The following is a 19,616-nucleotide window of genomic DNA, read 5'->3' on the forward strand; positions in this document are numbered from 1 at the left end:
AGACCTTTGAGTTTGCCTGGAACTTTTTCCTTTGTAATAGCAATGGCACTCACTCCTGCTCCCTGACACTCACAGACCACTGGCACACTGCTAGTGTCTTCCACAGTGAAGACCAATGCAAAATATTGGTCCATTTTGGGCCTGGTCAGACCCCATAAGGAGTACTGTGCTCAGTTCTGGTCACCTCTCTACAGGAAGGATGTGGAAACCATAGAAAGGGTGCAGAGGAGATTTACAAGGATGTTGCCTGGATTAGGGAGCATGCCTTATGAGAACAGGTTGAGTGAACTCGGCCTTTTCTCCTTGGAGTGACAGAGAATCAGAGGTGCCCTGATTGAGATGTGCAAGGTAGGGGTGTGTGTAGCGGTGTGTATGTGTGGTGTGTGTGCATCGGGCTGTATGTTTGCTTAGGGGTGTATGTGTCTGTAGGGGTGGGACTTTGTAGTGTGAGTGTGTGCAGGGATGTATGTGTGTGTGCATGTCTGTGTTGGGATGTAAGCATGTGTAAGGTTGGGTTTGCACAGGAGTGCATGTGTGTATGGTTGTGAGTGTGTAGGGGCGTATGTTTACATAGTGGTGGGTCTGTATAGGGTTGTATTTCTGTGTAGGGGTAAATGTGCATTTATGGGTGGATGTGTATAGGGGCATCTGTATGTATAAGGGTAGGGGTAGTGTTGTATGTGTATGTGGGTGACTGTAGGTAATGGTGCACGTGTGTGTTAGGGTGAGTGTGTACTGGTGTACATATGTTCGGGGAAGGTTTGGCTGTGAAGGAGAGAATGTGTGCAGAGGTGAATGTAGTGGTGGATGTGTCCATTTGCCTTGCCTCGCCATTTTGCTGCTACCTAGCGTTGGGATCTGTCTCGTCATGTTCAGCATTCTGTGTAATGAGTCCTGGCCCTACATCCTGTATCCAAGGAGGGGTCCCACCTCAGTGTTCCATGTTCCTGTCTCTCCCTCAACCAAGTCAAGGCTTCGGGGTCTCGTCCATTCCTAGTCACGTCCAAGGTCCTTGTCCTGTCCAAGCCACGGCTTTGTGTTCTCATCTTGTCATGTGCCTTGCCCAGTACAGGAATACCTTGCCCGGCCCGGTGCTGGGATTCCCTTGTCCTGTGCTGGAGTTTCCTTATCCTGTCCATAAGTTTCACATCCAGTCCTGTTGCCTCTCCTCGTCCTGTAACCTCATCATGTCCTCAGCTAGTTCTGGGGTCCGAGCCCGAGTCAAGACCCAGGTTCTGGGTCCTTGTCCAGTCTCTGGCTCGGAGCCCAAGCCCAGGCTCCTAGTTCCCAGTTCCATGTCCTGGTTCCCTATCCTAGTCAGGTCCTAGCCCAGGTATGGAGTCCTTGTCTCGTCTGGGGCCAGTGTCATGTCCAGTGTCCTTTCTTCCCCACTTTCCTTGCTTCTTTCTCTTGCCTAGTCCTGTTCCTGGTAGTTCAGTGTCTGTGTCTTGCTTTTGGGTCCACTTCCAGCGTCTACCCTATGACACCCCCATCCCATTTGGCTCCACACATAGCTGTCCACTCTGATTCTCTAAGGGACCAATTTTATCCCTCACTATCCTTTTGCTATTAATATAACTGTAGAAACTCTTTGGATTTATTTTCACCTTACTTGCCAAAGCAATCTTGTATCTTCTTTTAGCTTTTCTAATTTCTTTCTTAAGATTCTTCTTACATTCTTTGTATTCCTCGAGCACCTCATTTACTCCATATTGCCTATATTTATTGTAGATCTCTCTCTTTTTCCAAACCAAGTTTCCGATATCCCTTGAAAACCATGGTTCTCTCAAACTTCTCACCTCTCCTTTCAACCTAACAGGAACATAAAGATTCTGTACCCTCAAAATTTCACCTTTAAATGACCTCCATTTCTCTATTACATCCTTCCCATAAAACAAATTGTCCCAATCCACTCCTTCTAAATCTTTTCGCATCTCCTCAAAGTTAGCCTTTCTCTAATCAAAAATCTCAACCCTGGGTCCAGTCCTATCCTTCTCCATAATTATATTGAAACTAATGGCATTGTGATCACAGGAGTGCTCCCCAACACATACCTCCATCACCTGACCTATCTCATTCCCTAACAGAAGATCCAACACTGCCCCTTCTCTAGTTGGTACCTCTATGTATTGCTGCAAAAAAATATCCTGCACACATTTTACAAACTCCAAACCATCCATCCCTTTTACAGTATGGGCTTTCCAGTCTATGTGTGGAAAATTGAAATCTCCCACAATCACAACTTTGTGCTTACTATAAATCTCTGCTACCTCCTTATAAATTTGCTCCTCCAATTCTTGCTCCCCATTAGGTGGTCTATAATACACCCCTATAAGTGTTACTACACCTTTCCCATTCCTCAATTCCACAAAATAGTCTCCCTGGACGAGCCCTCTAATCTATCCTGCCAAAGCACTACTGTAATATTCTCTCTGACAAGCAATGCAACACCTTCCCCGCTTGCCCTTCCGATTCTTTCACACCTGAAGAAACGTAGGGTGTGTAGGGTGGTTGTGTGTAGGCTGGATGTGTGTAGTGGTGGGTGTGTAGGGTAGGTGTGTGTAGAAGTGTATGTGTGTGTTGGGGGAATCTGATGTGCTAGTGTGTGTTGGGGTGTATGTGTGAGCATGGGTTGGACTCCGTATTGTGAGTATGTGTGTTTTGGGGGGTCTCTGGAACGTGAGTGTGTGTAGGGGTGTATTTGTGTGTTGGGTGAATCTGTAGTGTGAGTGTGTGTAGGGGTTAATGTGTGTATTGGGTGAAACTGTAGTGTGAGTGTGTGTAGGGGTTAATGTGTGTGTTGGGTGAATTTGTAGTGTGAGTGTGTGTAGGGGTTAATGTATGTGTTGGGTGAAACTGTAGTGTGAGTGTGTGTAGAGGTTAATGTGTGTGTTGGGGTGTCTGTGAGTGTTGGGGAAATCTGTAGTGTAAGTGTGTGTAGGGGTTAATGTGTGTGTTGGGGTGTCTGTGAGTGTTGGGGAAATCTGTAGTGTAAGTGTGTGTAGGGGTTAATGTGTGTGTTGGGGTGTCTGTGAGTGTTGGGGAAATCTGTAGTGTAAGTGTGTGTAGGGGTGTGTGTGTTGGGGGCATCAGTAGTGTGAGTGTGTATGGGGTCTGTGTTGGTGGACTCTGTAGTCTGAATGTGTGTAGGGGAGTATGTGTGTGTTGGGGGGATTCGGGAGTGTGAGTGTGTGTTGGGTGGATTCTGTAAGCAGAGTGTGTGGGTGTGCAGGGATATGTGTGAGTGTACGTGTGTATTTGGACTTGGATGTGCATGTAGATGTGGGGTTGTAGGCATGGTACGTGTGTGGTGTAGGGTCTGTGGGTATGGTTGTGAGTGTGTTTCTGTATAGAGGTGTATGTGCGTAGGGTTGGGGTGTGTGTGTAGAGGTGTATGTGTGCAGGGTTGGGGTGTGTGTGTGTGTGTAGAGGTGTATGTGTGCAGGGTTCGGGTGTGTGTGTATAGAGGTGTATGTGTGTAGGGTTGGAGTGTGTGTAGAGGTGAATGTGTGTAGGTTTGGGGTGTGTGTGTAGAGGTGTTTGTGTGTAGGGTTGGGGTGTGTGTGTAGAGGTGTATGTGTGTAAGGCTGGGGTGTGTGTGTGTAGGGTTGGGGTGTGTGTGTAGAGGTGTATATGTGCAGGTTTGGGGTGTGTGTGTAGAGGTGTATGTGTGCAGGTTTGGGGTGTGTGTATAGAGGTGTATGTGTGCAGGGTTGGGGTGTGTGTAAAGGTGTATGTGTGTAGGGTTGAGGCGTGTGTGTAGAGGTGTATGTGTGCAGGTTTGGGGTGTGTGTATAGAGGTGTATGTGTGCAGGGTTGGGGTGTGTGTAGAGGTGAATGTATGTAGGGTTGGGGTGTGTGTAGAGGTGAGTGTGTGTGTAAAGGTCTATGTGTGCAGGTTTGGAGTGTGTGTGTGTAGAGGAGTATGTGTGTAGGGTTGGAATGTGTGTGTGTAGAGGTGTATGTGTGTAGGGTTGGGGTGTGTGTAGAAGAGTATGTGTGTAGGGTTGGGGACTGTGTGTGTCCAGAGGTGTATGTGTGTAGGGTTGTGGTGTGTGTGTAGAGGTGTATGTGTGCAGGTTGGGGTGTGTGTGTAGAGGTGTATGTGTGTAGGGTTGGAGTGTGTGTGTAGGGTTGGGGAGTGTGTGTGAAGAGATGTATGTGTGTGTAGAGGTGAATGTGTGTAGGGTTGGGGTGTGTGTAGAGGTGAATGTGTGTAGGGTTAGGGTGTGTGTGCGTAGAGGTGTATGTGTGCAGGGTTGGGGCGTGTGTGTAGAGGTGTGTGTGTGTAGGGATGGGGTGGGTGTGTAGAAGTGTATGTGTGTAGGGTTGGGGTGTGTGTGTAGAGGTGTATGTGTGTAGGGTTGGGGTGTGTGTGTAGAGGTGTATGTGTGTAGGGTTGTGGTCTGTGTGTGTGTAGAGATGTATGTGTGCAGAGTTGGGTTGTGTGTGTGTGTATAGCGGGGTATGTGTGTAGGGTTGGGGTGTGTGTGTGTGTGTAGTGGGGTATGTGTGTAAGGTTGGGGTGTGTGTGTGTAGAGGGGTATGTGCGTAGGGTTGGGGTGAGTGTGTAGAAGTGTATGTGTGTAGAGTTGGGGTGTCTGTGTGTATAGAGGGGTATGTGTGTAGGGTTGGGTTGTGTGTGTAGAGGTGTATGTGTGTAAGGTTGGGTTGTGTGTGTGTAGCGGGGTATGTGTGTAGGGTTGGAGTGTGTGTAGAGGGGTATGTGTGTAGGGTTGGGGTGTGTGTGTGTAGAGGTGTATGTTTGCAGGTTTGGAGTGTTTGTAGAGGGTTATGTGTGTAGGGTTGGAGTGTGTGTGTTTGTAGAGGTGTATGTGTGTAGTGTTGGGGTGTGTGCGTAAGGTTGGAATGTGTGTGTAGAGGTGTATATGTGTAGGGTTGGGGTGTGTGTGTAGAGGGGTGTATGTGTGTGTAGAGGTGAATGTGTGTAGGGTTGGGGTGTGTGTGTAGAGGTGTATGTGTGTAGGGTTGTGGTCTGTGTGTGTGTAGAGATGTATGTGTGCAGAGTTGGTTTGTGTGTGTCTGTATAGCGGGGTATGTGTGTAGGGTTGGGGTGTGTGTGTGTGTGTAGCGGGGTATGTGTGTAAGGTTGGGGTGTGTGTGTGTAGCGGGTATGTGTGTAAGGTTTGAGTGTGTGTGTGTAGAGGGGTATGTGCGTAGGGTTGGGGTGTGTGTATTGAGGTGTATGTGTGTAGGGTTGGGGTGAGTGTGTAGAAGTGTATGTGTGTAGAGTTGGGGTGTCTGTATGTATAGAGGGGTATGTGTGTAGGGTTGGGTTGTGTGTGTAGAGGTGTATGTGTGTAAGGTTGGGTTGTGTGTGTGTAGCGGGGTATGTGTGTAGGGTTGGAGTGTGTGTAGAGGGGTATGTGTGTAGGGTTGGGGTGTGTGTGTAGAGGTGTATGTTTGCAGGTTTGGAGTGTTTGTAGAGGGTTATGTGTGTAGGGTTGGAGTGTGTGTGTTTGTAGAGGTGTATGTGTGTAGTGTTGGGGTGTGTGCGTAGGGTTGGAATGTGTGTGTAGAGGTGTATATGTGTAGGGTTGGGGTGTGTGTGTAGAGGGGTGTATGTGTGTGTAGAGGTGAATGTGTGTAGGGTTGGGGTGTGTGTGTAGAGGTGTATGTGTATAGGGTTGGGGTGTGTGTGTAGAGGTGTATGTGTGTAGGGTTGGAGTGTGTGTGTGTAGAGGTGTATGTGTATAGGGTTGGGGTGTGTGTGTAGAGGTGTATGTGTATAGGGTTGGGGTGTGTGTGTAGAGGTGTATGTGTGTAGGGTTGGAGTGTGTGTGTAGGGTTGGAGAGTGTGTGTGAAGAGATGTATGTGTGTGTAGAGGTGAATGTGTGTAGGGTTGGGGTGTGTGTAGAGGTGAATGTGTGTAGGGTTGGGGTGTGTGTGTAGAGGTGTGTGTGTGTAGGGATGGGGTGTGTGTGTAGAAGTGTATGTGTGTAGGGTTGGGGTGTGTGTGTAGAGGTGAATGTGTGTAGGGTTGGGGTGTGTGTAGAGGTGAATGTGTGTAGGGTTAGGGTGTGTGTGTGCGTAGAGGTGTATGTGTGCAGGGTTGGGGCGTGTGTGTAGCGGTGTATGTGTGCAGGGTTGGGGTGTGTGTGTAGAGGTGTGTGTGTGTAGGGATGGGGTGTGTGTGTAGAAGTGTATGTGTGTAGGGTTGGGGTGTGTGTGTAGAGGTGTATGTGTGTAGGGTTGGGGTGTGTCTGTAGAGGTGTATGTGTGTAGGGTTGTGGTCTGTGTGTGTGTAGAGATGTATGTGTGCAGAGTTGGGTTGTGTGTGTGTGTATAGCGGGGTATGTGTGTAGGGTTGGGGTGTGTGTGTGTGTGTAGTGGGGTATGTGTGTAAGGTTGGGGTGTGTGTGTGTAGCGGGTATGTGTGTAGGGTTGGGGTGTGTGTATTGAGGTGTATGTGTGTAGAGTTGGGGTGAGTGTGTAGAGGTGTATGTGTGTAAGGTTGGGTTGTGTGTGTGTAGCGGGGTGTGTGTGTAGGGTTGGGTTGTGTGTGTAGAGGTGTATGTGTGTAAGGTTGGGTTGTGTGTGTGTAGCGGGGTGTGTGTGTAGGGTTGGAGTGTGTGTAGAGGGGTATGTGTGTAGGGTTGGGGTGTGTGTGTAGAGGTGTATGTTTGCAGGTTTGGAGTGTTTGTAGAGGGTTATGTGTGTAGGGTTGGAGTGTGTGTGTTTGTAGAGGTGTATGTGTGTAGTGTTGGGGTGTGTGCGTAGGGTTGGAATGTGTGTGTAGAGGTGTATATGTGTAGGGTTGGGGTGTGTGTGTAGAGGGGTGTATGTGTGTGTAGAGGTGAATGTGTGTAGGGTTGGGGTGTGTGTGTAGAGGTGTATGTGTGTAGGGTTGGGGTGTGTGTGTAGAGGTGTATGTGTGTAGGGTTGTGGTCTGTGTGTGTGTAGAGATGTATGTGTGCAGAGTTGGGTTGTGTGTGTGTGTATAGCGGGGTATGTGTGTAGGGTTGGGGTGTGTGTGTGTGTGTGTAGCGGGGTATGTGTGTAAGGTTGGGGTGTGTGTGTGTAGAGGGGTATGTGCGTAGGGTTGGGGTGTGTGTATTGAGGTGTATGTGTGTAGGGTTGGGGTGAGTGTGTAGAAGTGTATGTGTGTAGAGTTGGGGTGTCTGTATGTATAGAGGGGTATGTGTGTAGGGTTGGGGTGTGTGTGTGTGTGTAGCGGGGTATGTGTGTAAGGTTGGGGTGTGTGTGTGTAGCGGGTATGTGTGTAAGGTTTGAGTGTGTGTGTGTAGAGGGGTATGTGCGTAGGGTTGGGGTGTGTGTATTGAGGTGTATGTGTGTAGGGTTGGGGTGAGTGTGTAGAAGTGTATGTGTGTAGAGTTGGGGTGTCTGTATGTATAGAGGGGTATGTGTGTAGGTTGGGTTGTGTGTGTAGAGGTGTATGTGTGTAAGGTTGGGTTGTGTGTGTGTAGTGGGGTATGTGTGTCGGGTTGGAGTGTGTGTAGAGGGGTATGTGTGTAGGGTTGGGGTGTGTGTGTAGAGGTGTATGTTTGCAGGTTTGGAGTGTTTGTAGAGGGTTATGTGTGTAGTGTTGGAGTGTGTGCGTAGGGTTGGAATGTGTGTGTAGAGGTGTATATGTGTAAGGTTGGGGTGTGTGTGTAGAGGTGAATGTGTGTAGAGGTGTATGTGTGTAAGGTTGGGGTGTGTGTGTAGAGGGGTATATGTGTAGGGTTGGAGTGTGTGTGTGTGTGTAGAGGTATATGTGTAGGGTTGGGGTGTGTGTGTAGAAGTGTATATGTGTAGGGTTGGGGTGTGTGTGTGTGTTTGTAGGATTGGGAGTGGAGATTGTGATGACAGGTAACCGGGCCAGGGCTTCTCAATGTTGAGTTGAGCGCCGCTCTGAGTTTCGGGAAGGGCGGGGGGAGGGGAGGGTTCCTGGAAGAAACCACATTTGGCAGCAGATATTTTACTTACATTCCGGAGCTGAGTTTAACAAGGAACAGATGTGAGGAAACCAGAAAAACAGAGCGGGGGCAGGAAGGAGACAGAGAAGTTTGGGGCAAGCGACGAGAAACGCGACAACGAACTGGATTTAATTTCCACAGATATCGAGGTAAGGATTCGTCGCAAGTGGAGGTTTCATTCCGCTCTATCCCGGGTGGTTTCTGACCCAAACGGTTCGGCACTCAGAACGGATGCTAGAGAGATTTGTGTCCCGTCCAGATGTGAGTTAAACATCTTGTGAATCTTACCAGGAAGTCGTGAGGTAAATTCCAGGAGACTTTCGGGGACAAGATGCCTGGGCTGAACTTGTGTGCCGCTCTTTGTCTTGTCTCGTTATCGCTCTTCACCCTCGGGGTGAGTTACTCCCAGAGGTACCCCTTGTACACCGGAGGAACCGGGCGGCTGAACGGACAGGAGAGTGAGCCAGGAGCGGGACTGCGGGCTACCAGTAGATACAGGTAAGGCCGGGGACCGGAGGGGGTAGGGACTGGCTGATTATAATCAGGGAGGGAGGCAGGTGGGAGAGAACGACGGGGGGAAGGTGGGAGTGGGAGAGATGGAGGGGAGTTCGGGAAGACGAGAGAGAAGTGAAGCGGTACCGGGAAAAGGGGGCCGCTGAATTTGGTAGTAGTAGGAGGTAATTTTCACCCAGTCCATAGTGTGAATAATCCTCTTTGAAAACAGTCCATTCTTCCCTGTCCCTCTCCGCTGAACACCCCCCCCCCCACCCGACTTCCCGATAAATTTGCCCTTAGTGGATGCCCTGCCGTATAGTTATTGTAGGAAAACCCGGTCTTAACTCCGAACTTTCTCCCTGCTTGAGAAAAGCGTCGGTCGAGCCTGCGGGAAGGTGACGATGGGACAAATTGAATTTAACGGTGAAGGTTTGCGGAGCGGCGCACTTCCCAAGTACAGGAAAGGGTAGAGAAGCGTACGACAGGGGTCAAGGTGTCTCACCTGATGACAGAACAAGAACGAAGTTCCCCTATATTCGGCCGGGATAACTTCATTTCTGAGTGCAGGCATTAGAATGCAGGGTTTTGCAAGAACTCTATACTTTGGTACGGCAGTCTGTAAGACCATAACGACGGAGTAGTCCGCCATCCTATCATGGCTGATTTATTATCCCACTCGGCCCTTTGTTCTGCCTTCTCCTCACAGCCTTTGACTCCCTGACCAATCAAGAACCGATCAGCCTCTGGTTTAAATATACCCAATGACTTCTGCATCATTTATTATTATATTGTAATTTGTCCTCTACTGTGCCTATTGTCTTGTTTATTAATTATTGTACTGCCCTGCACTGTTTTGTGCACTTTATGTAGTCCTGTGCAGGTCTGTAGTCTAGTGCAGTTTTTATGTTGTTTTATGTAATGTAGGGTAGCCTTGTGCTGTCTCACATGGTCTAATGTACAAAGTAGTTTTGTGTTGTTTCATGTAGCACCAGGGTCCTGGAGGAACGTTGTTTCATTTTTGACTGTGTACTGTACCAGCAGTTTATGGTCGAAATGACAATAAACTTGACGACTTGACTTAGCCTCCACAACTGGTTGTGACAATGATTCACCACTTTCAGGCTGAATAAATTCCCCCTTATGTCTTCTAAATGGACCTCCCTCCATCCTGAGGCTGTGCCCTCTGGTCCTAGACTCCACACTATAGGAAACATCCTCTCCACATCCACCCTGCCTAGGCCTTTCAATATTCAATAGGTTTCAATGAGGGTACCTCCTCTTTGCAGAAGGAGGTGGGATCCCGTGTAAGGAGGATTAGAGCTGAGGTGATGTGTGACCATCCAGGTCACCATACTACAAGCAAAGTAGTGAACATGGAAACAGAAAACCTACAGCACAATACAGGCCCTTTGGCCCACAAAGTTGCGCTGAATATGTCCCTACCTTAGAAATTACTAGACTTCACCATAGGCCTCTATTTGTCTAAGCTCCATGTACCTGTCTAAAAGTCTGTTAAAAGACCCTATCGTATCCGCCTCCACCACCTTTGCTGGCAGCCCATTCCACATACTCACCACTCCCTGAGTAAAAAAACTTACCCCTGACATCTCCTCTGTACCTACTCCCCAGCACCTTAAACCTGTGTCCTCTTGTGGCAACCATTTCAGCCCTGGGAAAAAGCCTCTGACTATCCACACGATCAATGCTTCTCATCATCTTGTACACCTCTATCAGGTCACCATAGAACAGGCCTTTCGGCCTACGAATGTTGCACCGACCTTTTTATGCATAATTTGCCAGGACTACAGAATATATGTGGGATAATTTGGAGAGCAAGACGAGGGCCTGAAATCCCACTGGCATCAAAGTGAATGAAAATTACAAATTATCAGTGGTATTAAAGTGTGAATTTAGCAGATTTGATAAATTTTCAGACAATAGGAAAGTTGGTGGTGTTGTGAATAGTCAGCTCGGTTGTCTAAAGTCACAGTGGGAGGTAGAAGAGTTCGGCAGAGTGTTGGCAAATGGACTTTAATCCTAAAAAGTGGAAGTTATGTCATTTTTAAACATTCTTCCCCACAGGCAGTTAATCTGATCAACTATTCTAGTTCACCACCCCCACACCCCCGTCATGGTATTGCACTGTAAACACTTTTGATAAAGCTGTTTACACTGTAATGATATTCTGGTATTTCTGTATTTATGCACATTTTATTCCATATCCACATTTTAACCTCTAACCTTGTTGTTTATAATTGTTGATTTTTTTGTTACATGTTGTTCCCTGACCAACACAGACCACAGCAAATTCCTAATACATTTAAGGCTCATGCAGAAGGCATGGGATCCAATGAGACCTTGTTTTGTGGATCCAGAATTGGCTTGCCCACAGAAAGCAAAGGATGGTTGTAAATGGCTCATAGAGACATAGAAAACCTACAGCACAATCCAGGCCCTTTGGCCCACAATACTGTGCCGAACATGTACTTACTTTAGAAATTACCTAGGGTTACCCATAGCCCTCTTTTTTCTAAGCTCCATGTACCTATCCAGGAGTCTCTTAAAAGACCCTATCATTTCTGCCTCCATTACCATCATCGGCAGCCCATTCCACGCAGTCAACACTCACTGCATAAAAAATTTACCCCCGACATCTCCTTTGTACCTACTTCCAAGCACCTTCAAACTGTGCCCTCTTGCATCAGCCATTTCAGCCCTGGGAAAGATAGGGTGGGCTTGTTTTTTCTGGGGTGAAGGAGGCCGAGAGGTGACCTGATAGAAGTTGAAGTGAGTGGCCTGTTTTGTGCTGTACAATCCCATACCTTTCTGATCCAGATGAGATCAATAGAGGTGAAGATAGGGTAAATAGTCAGAATTTTAAGGATGTTAGCAACAATCTAAATGTACGAACCATGACTAGTAAGTTTCAAGATGATATGAAAATTGTATTTATTTTATTTGGAGAGTGAGCTGCGCCATCCCAAATACGACCAGGTTAACTCGAACCGAATCACAGACAACTTGCAGTGACCAATTAACCTACTAACTGCCTCATCTTCAGATGGTGGGAGAACAGCAGAGCACCCAGAGGAAATGCACACAATCATGAGACGAGCAGAAAACTCCTTAGAGATAGTGACTGAATTGAACTCTGAACCCTGATGCCCCAAGCTGTAATAGCATTGCTCGAGCTGCTGCAATATCATGATGTTGTTGATAATGAGCAGTGTAATTGGACGAAACACTGCGATACCATGGTGTTGTTCATAACAAGGACTGTAATTGGATGAACTGCTGTGATACCATGCTGCTGCTGATAATGAGGACTGTAATTGGAATAACATTTGCACTACTATGGTATCGTTGTAATGAGAACTGAAATTGGACGAGCTGCTGTGAAACCATGTTGTTCATACCAAGGACTGTAATTGGACAAACCGTTGTGATACCATGGTGTTGTTGATAATGATCAGAGTAATTGGACAAGCCGTTGTGATACCATGATAATATTGAAAATAAGGACTGTATTTGAACAAACTGTTGCAATACCATGGTGTTGTTTACAACAAAGACTGTATTTGGACGAGCGCTGCAATGCTATGGTATTGTTGATAATGAGAGCTGTAATTAGATGAACATTTGCATTACCATGGTGTTGTTGTAATGAGTAGTGTAAAAAACACACTGCAATGCTTGGTGTTGTTCATAACAAGGACTGTAATTGGATAAACCGTGAGATAGCCATGCTGAATATTCCGAATCAGAATATGCTTCTCCAAATGCTCATAAATCTTACCTCTCAGGATCTTCCCCAACAACATTCCCAACACTGAAGTCAAACTCACTGGTATATAATTTCCTGGGTTATCTCTACTCCCTTTCTTGAGCAAGGGAACAACATTTGCAACCCTTCAGTCTGCCAGTATTTCTTCTGTCCCAATTGAGGGTGATGTGTAGTATGGTTCTGATGGTAATTGTCTCACTCTGTGACGGTGATATGTAGTTTGGATCAGATGGTAATAGTTTCACTCTGTGAGGGTGATGTGTAGTGTGGATCTGAGTGCAAATATTTCTCAAGTTGAGGGTGATGTGTAGTGACGATCTGATTGTCATTGTCTCAGGTTGAGAGGGTGATGTGTAGTGTGGATCTGGTGGTAATTGTGTCAGGCTGAGAGGGTGATGTGTAGTGTGGATCTGGTGGTAATTGTGTCAGGCTGAGAGGGTGATGTGTAGTGTGGATCTGGTGGTAATTGTGTCAGGCTGAGAGGGTGATGTGTAGTGTGGATCTGATGGTAATTGTCTCACACGGAGTGGGTGATGTGTAGTGTGGATCTGACGGTAATTGTCTCACACGGAGTGGGTGATGTGTCATGTGGATTTGAAGTATTGAGGCCATGATCACCCGGCATCAGCTGCAGTGGCTGGGGCACGTGATAAGGATGCCCCCATGTTGGCTACCCCGCAGAGTGTTATATGGCCAGCTACATCATGGTCAACGCTCAGCTGGAGGGCCGAAGAAGTGCTATAAGGATCAGATGAAGAATGCTTTCAGGAAGTTCAAGATCAGAACTGAGGACTTGGAGGATGTTGCTGCTGACCTTAACACTTGGCAACAGCTGTGTAGGGATGGGGTTTGTATTCTTGAGATGAAAAGAACAACCAGAGGACAGCAGAAGAGAGCCAGGAGAAATGCTACTATGGTTGCCATCACTACCACATATACATGTCCCACCTGCAGTAGAACTTGTGGGTCCAGGTTTGTATAGTCATCAAAGATCTCACCGTTAAAGGAGTAGACGTCGTCATTAGATTCTGATGGACAACCGAAGAAGAGAAGATGGTAATTGTGACACACGGAGAGTGTGACGTGCAGTGTGGATCTGATGGTAATTGTCTCACACAGAGAGGCTGATGTGTAGTGTGGATCACATTGTAATGGTTTCACATGGAGAGGGTGATGTGCAGTGTGGATCAGATGATAATTGTCTCACTCTGTGACGGAGATGTGTAATGTGTATCTCACTCTAAATGTTACACATGGAGAAGGTTATGTGTAGTGTGGTCTGATGGTAATTGTCTCACTCTGTGAGGGTGATGTGTAGTGTGGAGCTGAGTGTAAATATTTCTCACTGGGAGGGTGATGTGTCATGATGATCTGATTGTAATTGTTTCACACAGAGGGGTGATAGGTAGTGTGGATCTGATGGTAGTTGTCTCACTCTGTGAGGGTGATGTGTAGTGTGGAGAAGGAAGTGTGAGAATTTGGAGCAGGAGTGCAGCGGCAGCCATTTTGATTTTTTCTTCTCATCGGAGTTAAGAGAGGCTGGACTGTGTAGGCGTGTGATGTCGGGCAGGGAAGCGCGAAAGATTTTAAAGGAACACAGCCTTATACAGCAGGCAGCATAGTTCTGCGGGCAGTGGAGTGAGCCAGAAGTAGAGCGAAGGCTTAAAGGGCTTGGGCTCAGTGGGCTTAGGTGGAAATGGGCGAGACAAGGTAAGTTTAGGTTTCAGTTTTTCCTGTTGTTTGAGGAAAGGGGGGAAGTATGAGTATGAGGGCAGCTTGTTGTTCTTGGTGTCGGATGTGGGAGGTCCTGGAGTCTCCTAGCCTCCCAGACGTCCACATATGCGCCAGGTGCGCCGAGCTGCAGCTCCTAAGGGACCTTTGTCTGGTCAGGGAGAGTGAGGAGTTGATAGAGAGGAGTTACAGGCAGTTGGTCACACCGGGGCCACGGGAGGCAGACAAATGGATCACAGTTAGGAGAGCGAAGGGGAAGAGTCAGGTACTAGAGAGTACACCAGTGGCTGTACCCCTTGACAATAAGTGCTCCTGTTTGAGTATTGTTGGGGGGCGGGGGGGCAGCCTACCTGGGGCAAGCAACAGTGGCCGTGCCTCCAGCACAGAGTTTGGCCCTGTAGCTCAGAAGGATAGGGAAAGGAAGAGGAAGGCAGTAGTAATAGGGGACTCGATAGTTAGGGGGTCAGATAGGCGATTCTGTGGGTGCAGTCAGGAGACCTGGATGATAGTTTGCCTCCCTGGTGCCAGGGTCCAGGATGTTTCTGAACGCGTCCAAGATATCCTGAAGTGGGAGGGTGAGGAGCCAGATGTCGTGGTACATATAGATACCAATGACATAGGTAGGAAAAGGGAAGAGGTCCTGAAAGGAGAATATAGGGAGTTAGGAAGAGAATTGAGAAGAAGGACTGCAAAGGTAGTAATCTCGGTATTATGGCCTGTGCCATGCGACAGTGAGAGTAGGAATGGAATGAGTTGGAGGATAAATATGTGGCTGAGGGATTGGAGCAGGGGGCAGGGATTCAAGTTTCTGGATCATTGGGACCTCTTTTGGGGAAGGTGTGACCTGTACAAAAAGGACGGGTTGCACTTGAATCCTAGGCAGGGAGATTTGTGAAGGCTACTGGGGAGACTTTAAACTAGAATGGTTGGGGGGTGGGAATCAAATTGAAGACACTAGGAAAGAGGAGGTTAGTTCATGAATAGAGAAAGCTAGTAGACAGTGTGTGAGGGAGGATAGGCAGGTGACAGAGAAGGGGTGCGCTCAGACTGAAGATGTAGGGGAGAAGGAAGAAAAAGATAATAAAGTTGTTTGCACCAATAGGGATAAACAGAGAGTAAGAGGTGGAGAGTTTCTTAAATGCATCTATTTTAATGCTAGGAGCATTGTATAAAAGGTGGATGAGCTTAGAGCATGGATTGATACCTGGAAATATGATGTTGTAGCTATTAGTGAGACATGGTTGCAGGAGGGGTGTGATTGGCAACTAAATATTCCTGGATTTCGTTGCTTCAGGTGTGATAGAATCGGAGGGGCAAGAGGGGGAGGTGTTGCATTGCTTGTCAGAGAAAATATTACAGCAGTGCTTTGGCAGGATAGATTAGAGGGTTCATCCAGGGAGCCTATTTGGGTGGAATTGAGGAATGGGAAAGGTGTAGTAACACTTATAGGGGAGAATTATGGACCACCTAATGAGGAGTGAGAATTGGAGGAGCAAATTTGTAAGGAGACAGCAGATATTTGTAGTAAGCACAGGGTTGTGATTGTGAGTGATTTTAATTTTCCACACATAGACTGGGAAGCCCATTCTGTAAAAGGGCTGGATGGTTTGGAGTTTGTAAAATGTGTGAAGGGTAGTTTTTTTGCAGCAATACATAGAGGTACCAACTAGAGAAGGGGCAGTGTTAAATCTTCTGTTAGGGAATGAGATAGGTCTGGTGATGGAGGTGTGTGTTGGGGAGCACTTCAGGTCCAGTGATCACAATGCCATTAGTTTTAATATAATTATGGAGAAGGATAGGACTGGACCCAGGGTTGAGATTTTTGATTAGAGAAAGGCTAACTTTGAGGAGATGCGAAAGGATTTAGAAGGAGTGGATTGGGACAATTTGTTTTATGGGAAGGATGTAATAAAGAAATGGAGGTCATTTAAAGGTAAAATATTGAGGGTACAGAATCTTTGTGTTCCTGTTAGGTTGAAAGGAAAAGTTAAAAGTTTGAGAGAGCCATGGTTTTCAAGGGATATTGGAAACTTGGTTTGGAAAAAGAGAGAGATCTACAATGAATATAGGTGGCATGGAGTAAATGAGGGGCTCGAGGAATACAAAGAATGTAAAAAGAATCTTAAGAAAGAAATTAGAAAAGCTAAAAGTAGATACAAGGTTGCTTTGGCAAGTAAGGTGAAAATAAATCCAAAGGGTATCTACAGTTATATTAATAGCAAAAGGATAGTGAGGGATAAAATTGGTCCCTTAGAGAATCAGAGTGGACAGTTCAAGTCAAGTCAAGTCACTTTTATTGTCATTTCGACCATAACTGCTGGTACAGTACATAGTAAAAATGAGACTACGTTTTTCAGGACCATGGTGTTACATGACACAGTACAAAAACTAGACTAAACTATGTTAAAAAACAACACAGAGAAGGCTACACTAGACTACAGACCTACACAGGACTGCGTAAAGTGCACATAAACAGTGCAGGCATTACAATAAATAATAAACAAGACAGTAGGGCAAGGTGTCAGTCCAGGGTTTGGGTATTGAGGAGTCTGATAGGTTGGGGGAAGAAACTGTTACATAGTCTGGTCGTGAGAGCCCAAATGCTTCGGAGACTTTTCCCAGATGGCAGGAGGGAGAAGAGATTGTATGAGGGGTGCATGGGGTCCTTCATAATGCTGTTTCCTTTGCGGATGCAGCGTGTAGTGTAAATGTCCGTGATGGTGGGAAGAGAGACCCGGATGATCTTCTCAGCTGACCTCACTATCAGCTGCTGGGTCTTGCGATCCGAGATGGTGCAATTTCCAAACCAGGCAGTGATGCAGCTGCTCAGGATGCTTTCAATACAACCCCTGTAGAATGTGATGATGATGGGGTGTGGGAGATAGACTTTCCTCAGCCTTCGCAGAAAGTAGAGACGCTGCTGGGCTTTCTTTGCTATGGAGCTGGTGGTTGAGGGACCTGGTGAGATTCTCCGCCAGGTGAACACCAAGAAATTTGGTGCTCTTTACAATCTCTACTGAGGAGCCGTCGATGTTCAATGGGGAGTGATCATTCCGTGCCCTCCTGAAGTCAACAACCATCTCTTTTGTTCACATTAAGAGACAGGTTGTTGGCTCTGCACCAGTTCGTTAGCCGCTGCACCTCCTGTCTGTAAGCTGACTCGTCGTCCTTGCTGATGAGATCCACCACGGTCGTGTCATCAGCGAACTTGATGATATGGTTCGAGCTGTGTATTACAACACAGTCGTGGGTCAGCAGAGTGAACAGCAGTGGACTGAGCACGCAGCCCTGGGGAGCCCCCGTGTTCAGTGTGATGGTGTTGGAGATGCTGCTCCCGATCTGTACTGACTGAGGTCAAGTCAGTTAGGAAGTCTAGGATCCAGTTGCAGAGGGAGGTGTTCAGGCCCAGTGTTCAGCTATGTGCAGAGTCAAAAGAAATGGGGGAGATTTTGAACAATTTCTTTTCTTTGGTATTCACTAAGGAGAAGGATATTGAATTGTGTAAGGTAAGGGAAACAAGTAGGGTAGTTATGGAAACTATGATGATTAAAGAAGAGGAAGTACTGGTGCTTTTAAAGAATATAAAAGTGGATAAGTCTCCAGATCCTGACAGTATATTCCCTAGGACCTTGAGGAAGGTTAGTGTAGAAATAGCAGGGGCTCTGACAGAAATATTTCAAATGTCATTAGAAACGGGGATGGTGCTGGAGGATTGGCATATTGCTCATGTGGTTCCATTGTTTAAAAAGGGTTCCGAGAGTAAACCTAGCAATTATCTGCCTGTAAGTTTGACATCAGTGGTGGGTAAATTAATGGAAAATATTCTTAGCGATGGTATATACAATTATCTGGATAGACAGGGTCTGATTAGGAACAGTCAGCATGGATTTGTGTGTGGAAGTTCATGTTTGACAAATCTTATTGAATTTTTTGAAGAGGTTACTAGGAAAGTTGACGAGGGTAAAGCAGTGGATGTTGTCTATATGGACTTCAGTAAGGCGTTTGACAAGGTTCCGCACTGAAGGTTAGTTAGGAAGGTTCAATCGTTAGGTATTAATATTGAAGTAGTAAAATGGATTCAACAGTGGCTAGATGGGAGAGGCCAGAGAGTAGTGGTGGATAACTGTTTGTCAGGTTGGAGGCCGGTGACTAGTGGTGTGCCTCAGGGATCTGTACTGGGTCCAATGTTGTTTGTCATATACATTAATGATCTGGATGATGGGTTGGTAAATTGGATTAGTAAGTATGCAGATGATTCTAAGATAGGTGGCATTGTGGATAATGAAGTAGGTTTTCAAAGCTTGCAGAGAGATTTAGGCCAGTTAGAAGAGTGGGCTGAAAGATGGCAAATGGAGTTTAATGCTGATAAGTGTGAGGTGCTACATTTTGGTAGGACTAATCAAAATAGGACATACATGGTAAATGGTAGGGCATTGAAGAATGCAGTAGAACAGAGTGATCTAGGAATAATGGTGCATAGTTCCCTGAAGGTGGAATCTCAAAGTGAATAGGATGGTGAAGAAAGTTTTTGGTATGCTGGTCTTTATAAATCAGAGCATTGAGTGTAGGAGTTGGAATGTAATGTTAAAATTGTACAAGGCATTGGTGAGGCCAAATTTGGAGTATTGTGTATAGTTTTGGTCACTGAATTATAGGAAAGATGTCAACAAAATAGAGAGTACAGAGAGATTTACTAGAATGTTACCTGGGTTTCAGCACCTAAGTTACAGGGAAAGGTTGAACAAGTTAGGTCTTTATTCTTTGGAGCATAGAAGGTTGAGAGGGGACTTGATAGAGGTATTTAAAATTATGAGGGGGATAGATAGAGTTGACGTGGATAGGCTTTTTCCATTGAGAGTAGGGGAGATTCAAGCAAGAGGACATGAGTTGAGAGTTAGGGGGCAAAAGTTTAAGGGTAACACGAGGGGGAATTTCTTTACTCAGAGAGTGGTAGCTGTGTGGAACGAACTTCCAGTAGAAGTGGCAGAGGCAGGTTCGGTATTGTCATTTAAAGTAAAATTGGATAGGTATATGGACAGGAAAGGAATGGCGGGTTATGGGCTGAGTGCAAGTAGGTGGGACTAAGTGAGAGTAAGTGTTCGGCATGGACTAGAAGGGCCGAGATGGCCTATTTCCATGCTGTAATTATTATATGGTCATATGGATCTGAGTGTAAATATTTCTCATGGACAGGGTGATGTGTAGTGATGATCCGATTGTAAGTGTTTCACACAGACAGGCTGATGTGTGGTGTGGATCTGAGTGTAAATATTTCTCACAGAGAGAGTGATGTGTAGTGTCGATCTGATGGTAATTGTCTCACTCTGTGAGGGTGATGTGTTATAGGGATCTGATGAAAATTACTTCACACGGACAGTGATGTGTAGTGTGGATCTGAGTGTAAATATTTCTCACACAGAGAGTGATGTGTTGTGTGTATCTGTTGGTAATTGTTTCACACAGAGAGTGATGTGTCGTGTGGATCAGTTGGTAATTGTTTCACACAGAGAGAGTGATGTGTCGTGTGGATCTGTTGGTAATTGTTTCACACGGAGAGAGTGATGTGTCGAGTGGATCTGTTGGTAATTGTTTCACACAAAGAGTGATGTGTCGCGTGGATCTGTTGGTAATTGTTTCACACGGAGAGAGTGATGTGTCGTGTGGA

General features: G+C 46.4%; 2 protein-coding genes across 2 annotated transcripts in view; one reads left to right on the top strand and one right to left on the bottom strand.

The window, feature by feature from the left end:
- Window positions 1–9,096, bottom strand: part of LOC140730193 (GPN-loop GTPase 1-like) — a 145,708-nt gene extending 136,612 nt beyond the window's left edge. The window contains exon 1 of the mRNA XM_073050351.1: window positions 8,939–9,096. Within this exon, the coding sequence (XP_072906452.1) occupies window positions 8,939–9,085 (147 nt within the window). The 5' untranslated portion in view covers window positions 9,086–9,096. The remainder of the gene's footprint in view (window positions 1–8,938) is intronic.
- The window catches only part of emilin1b (elastin microfibril interfacer 1b), a 93,558-nt gene continuing 81,798 nt past the window's right edge, over window positions 7,857–19,616 (top strand). The window contains exons 1-2 of the mRNA XM_073050340.1: window positions 7,857–8,090; window positions 8,233–8,439. Coding sequence (XP_072906441.1) covers window positions 8,273–8,439 — 167 coding nt within the window. The 5' untranslated portion in view covers window positions 7,857–8,090; window positions 8,233–8,272. The remainder of the gene's footprint in view (window positions 8,091–8,232; window positions 8,440–19,616) is intronic.

Source organism: Hemitrygon akajei, chromosome 7 (genome assembly GCF_048418815.1).
Source record: "Hemitrygon akajei chromosome 7, sHemAka1.3, whole genome shotgun sequence".
In the NCBI taxonomy this organism is placed as follows: Eukaryota; Metazoa; Chordata; class Chondrichthyes; order Myliobatiformes; family Dasyatidae; genus Hemitrygon; species Hemitrygon akajei.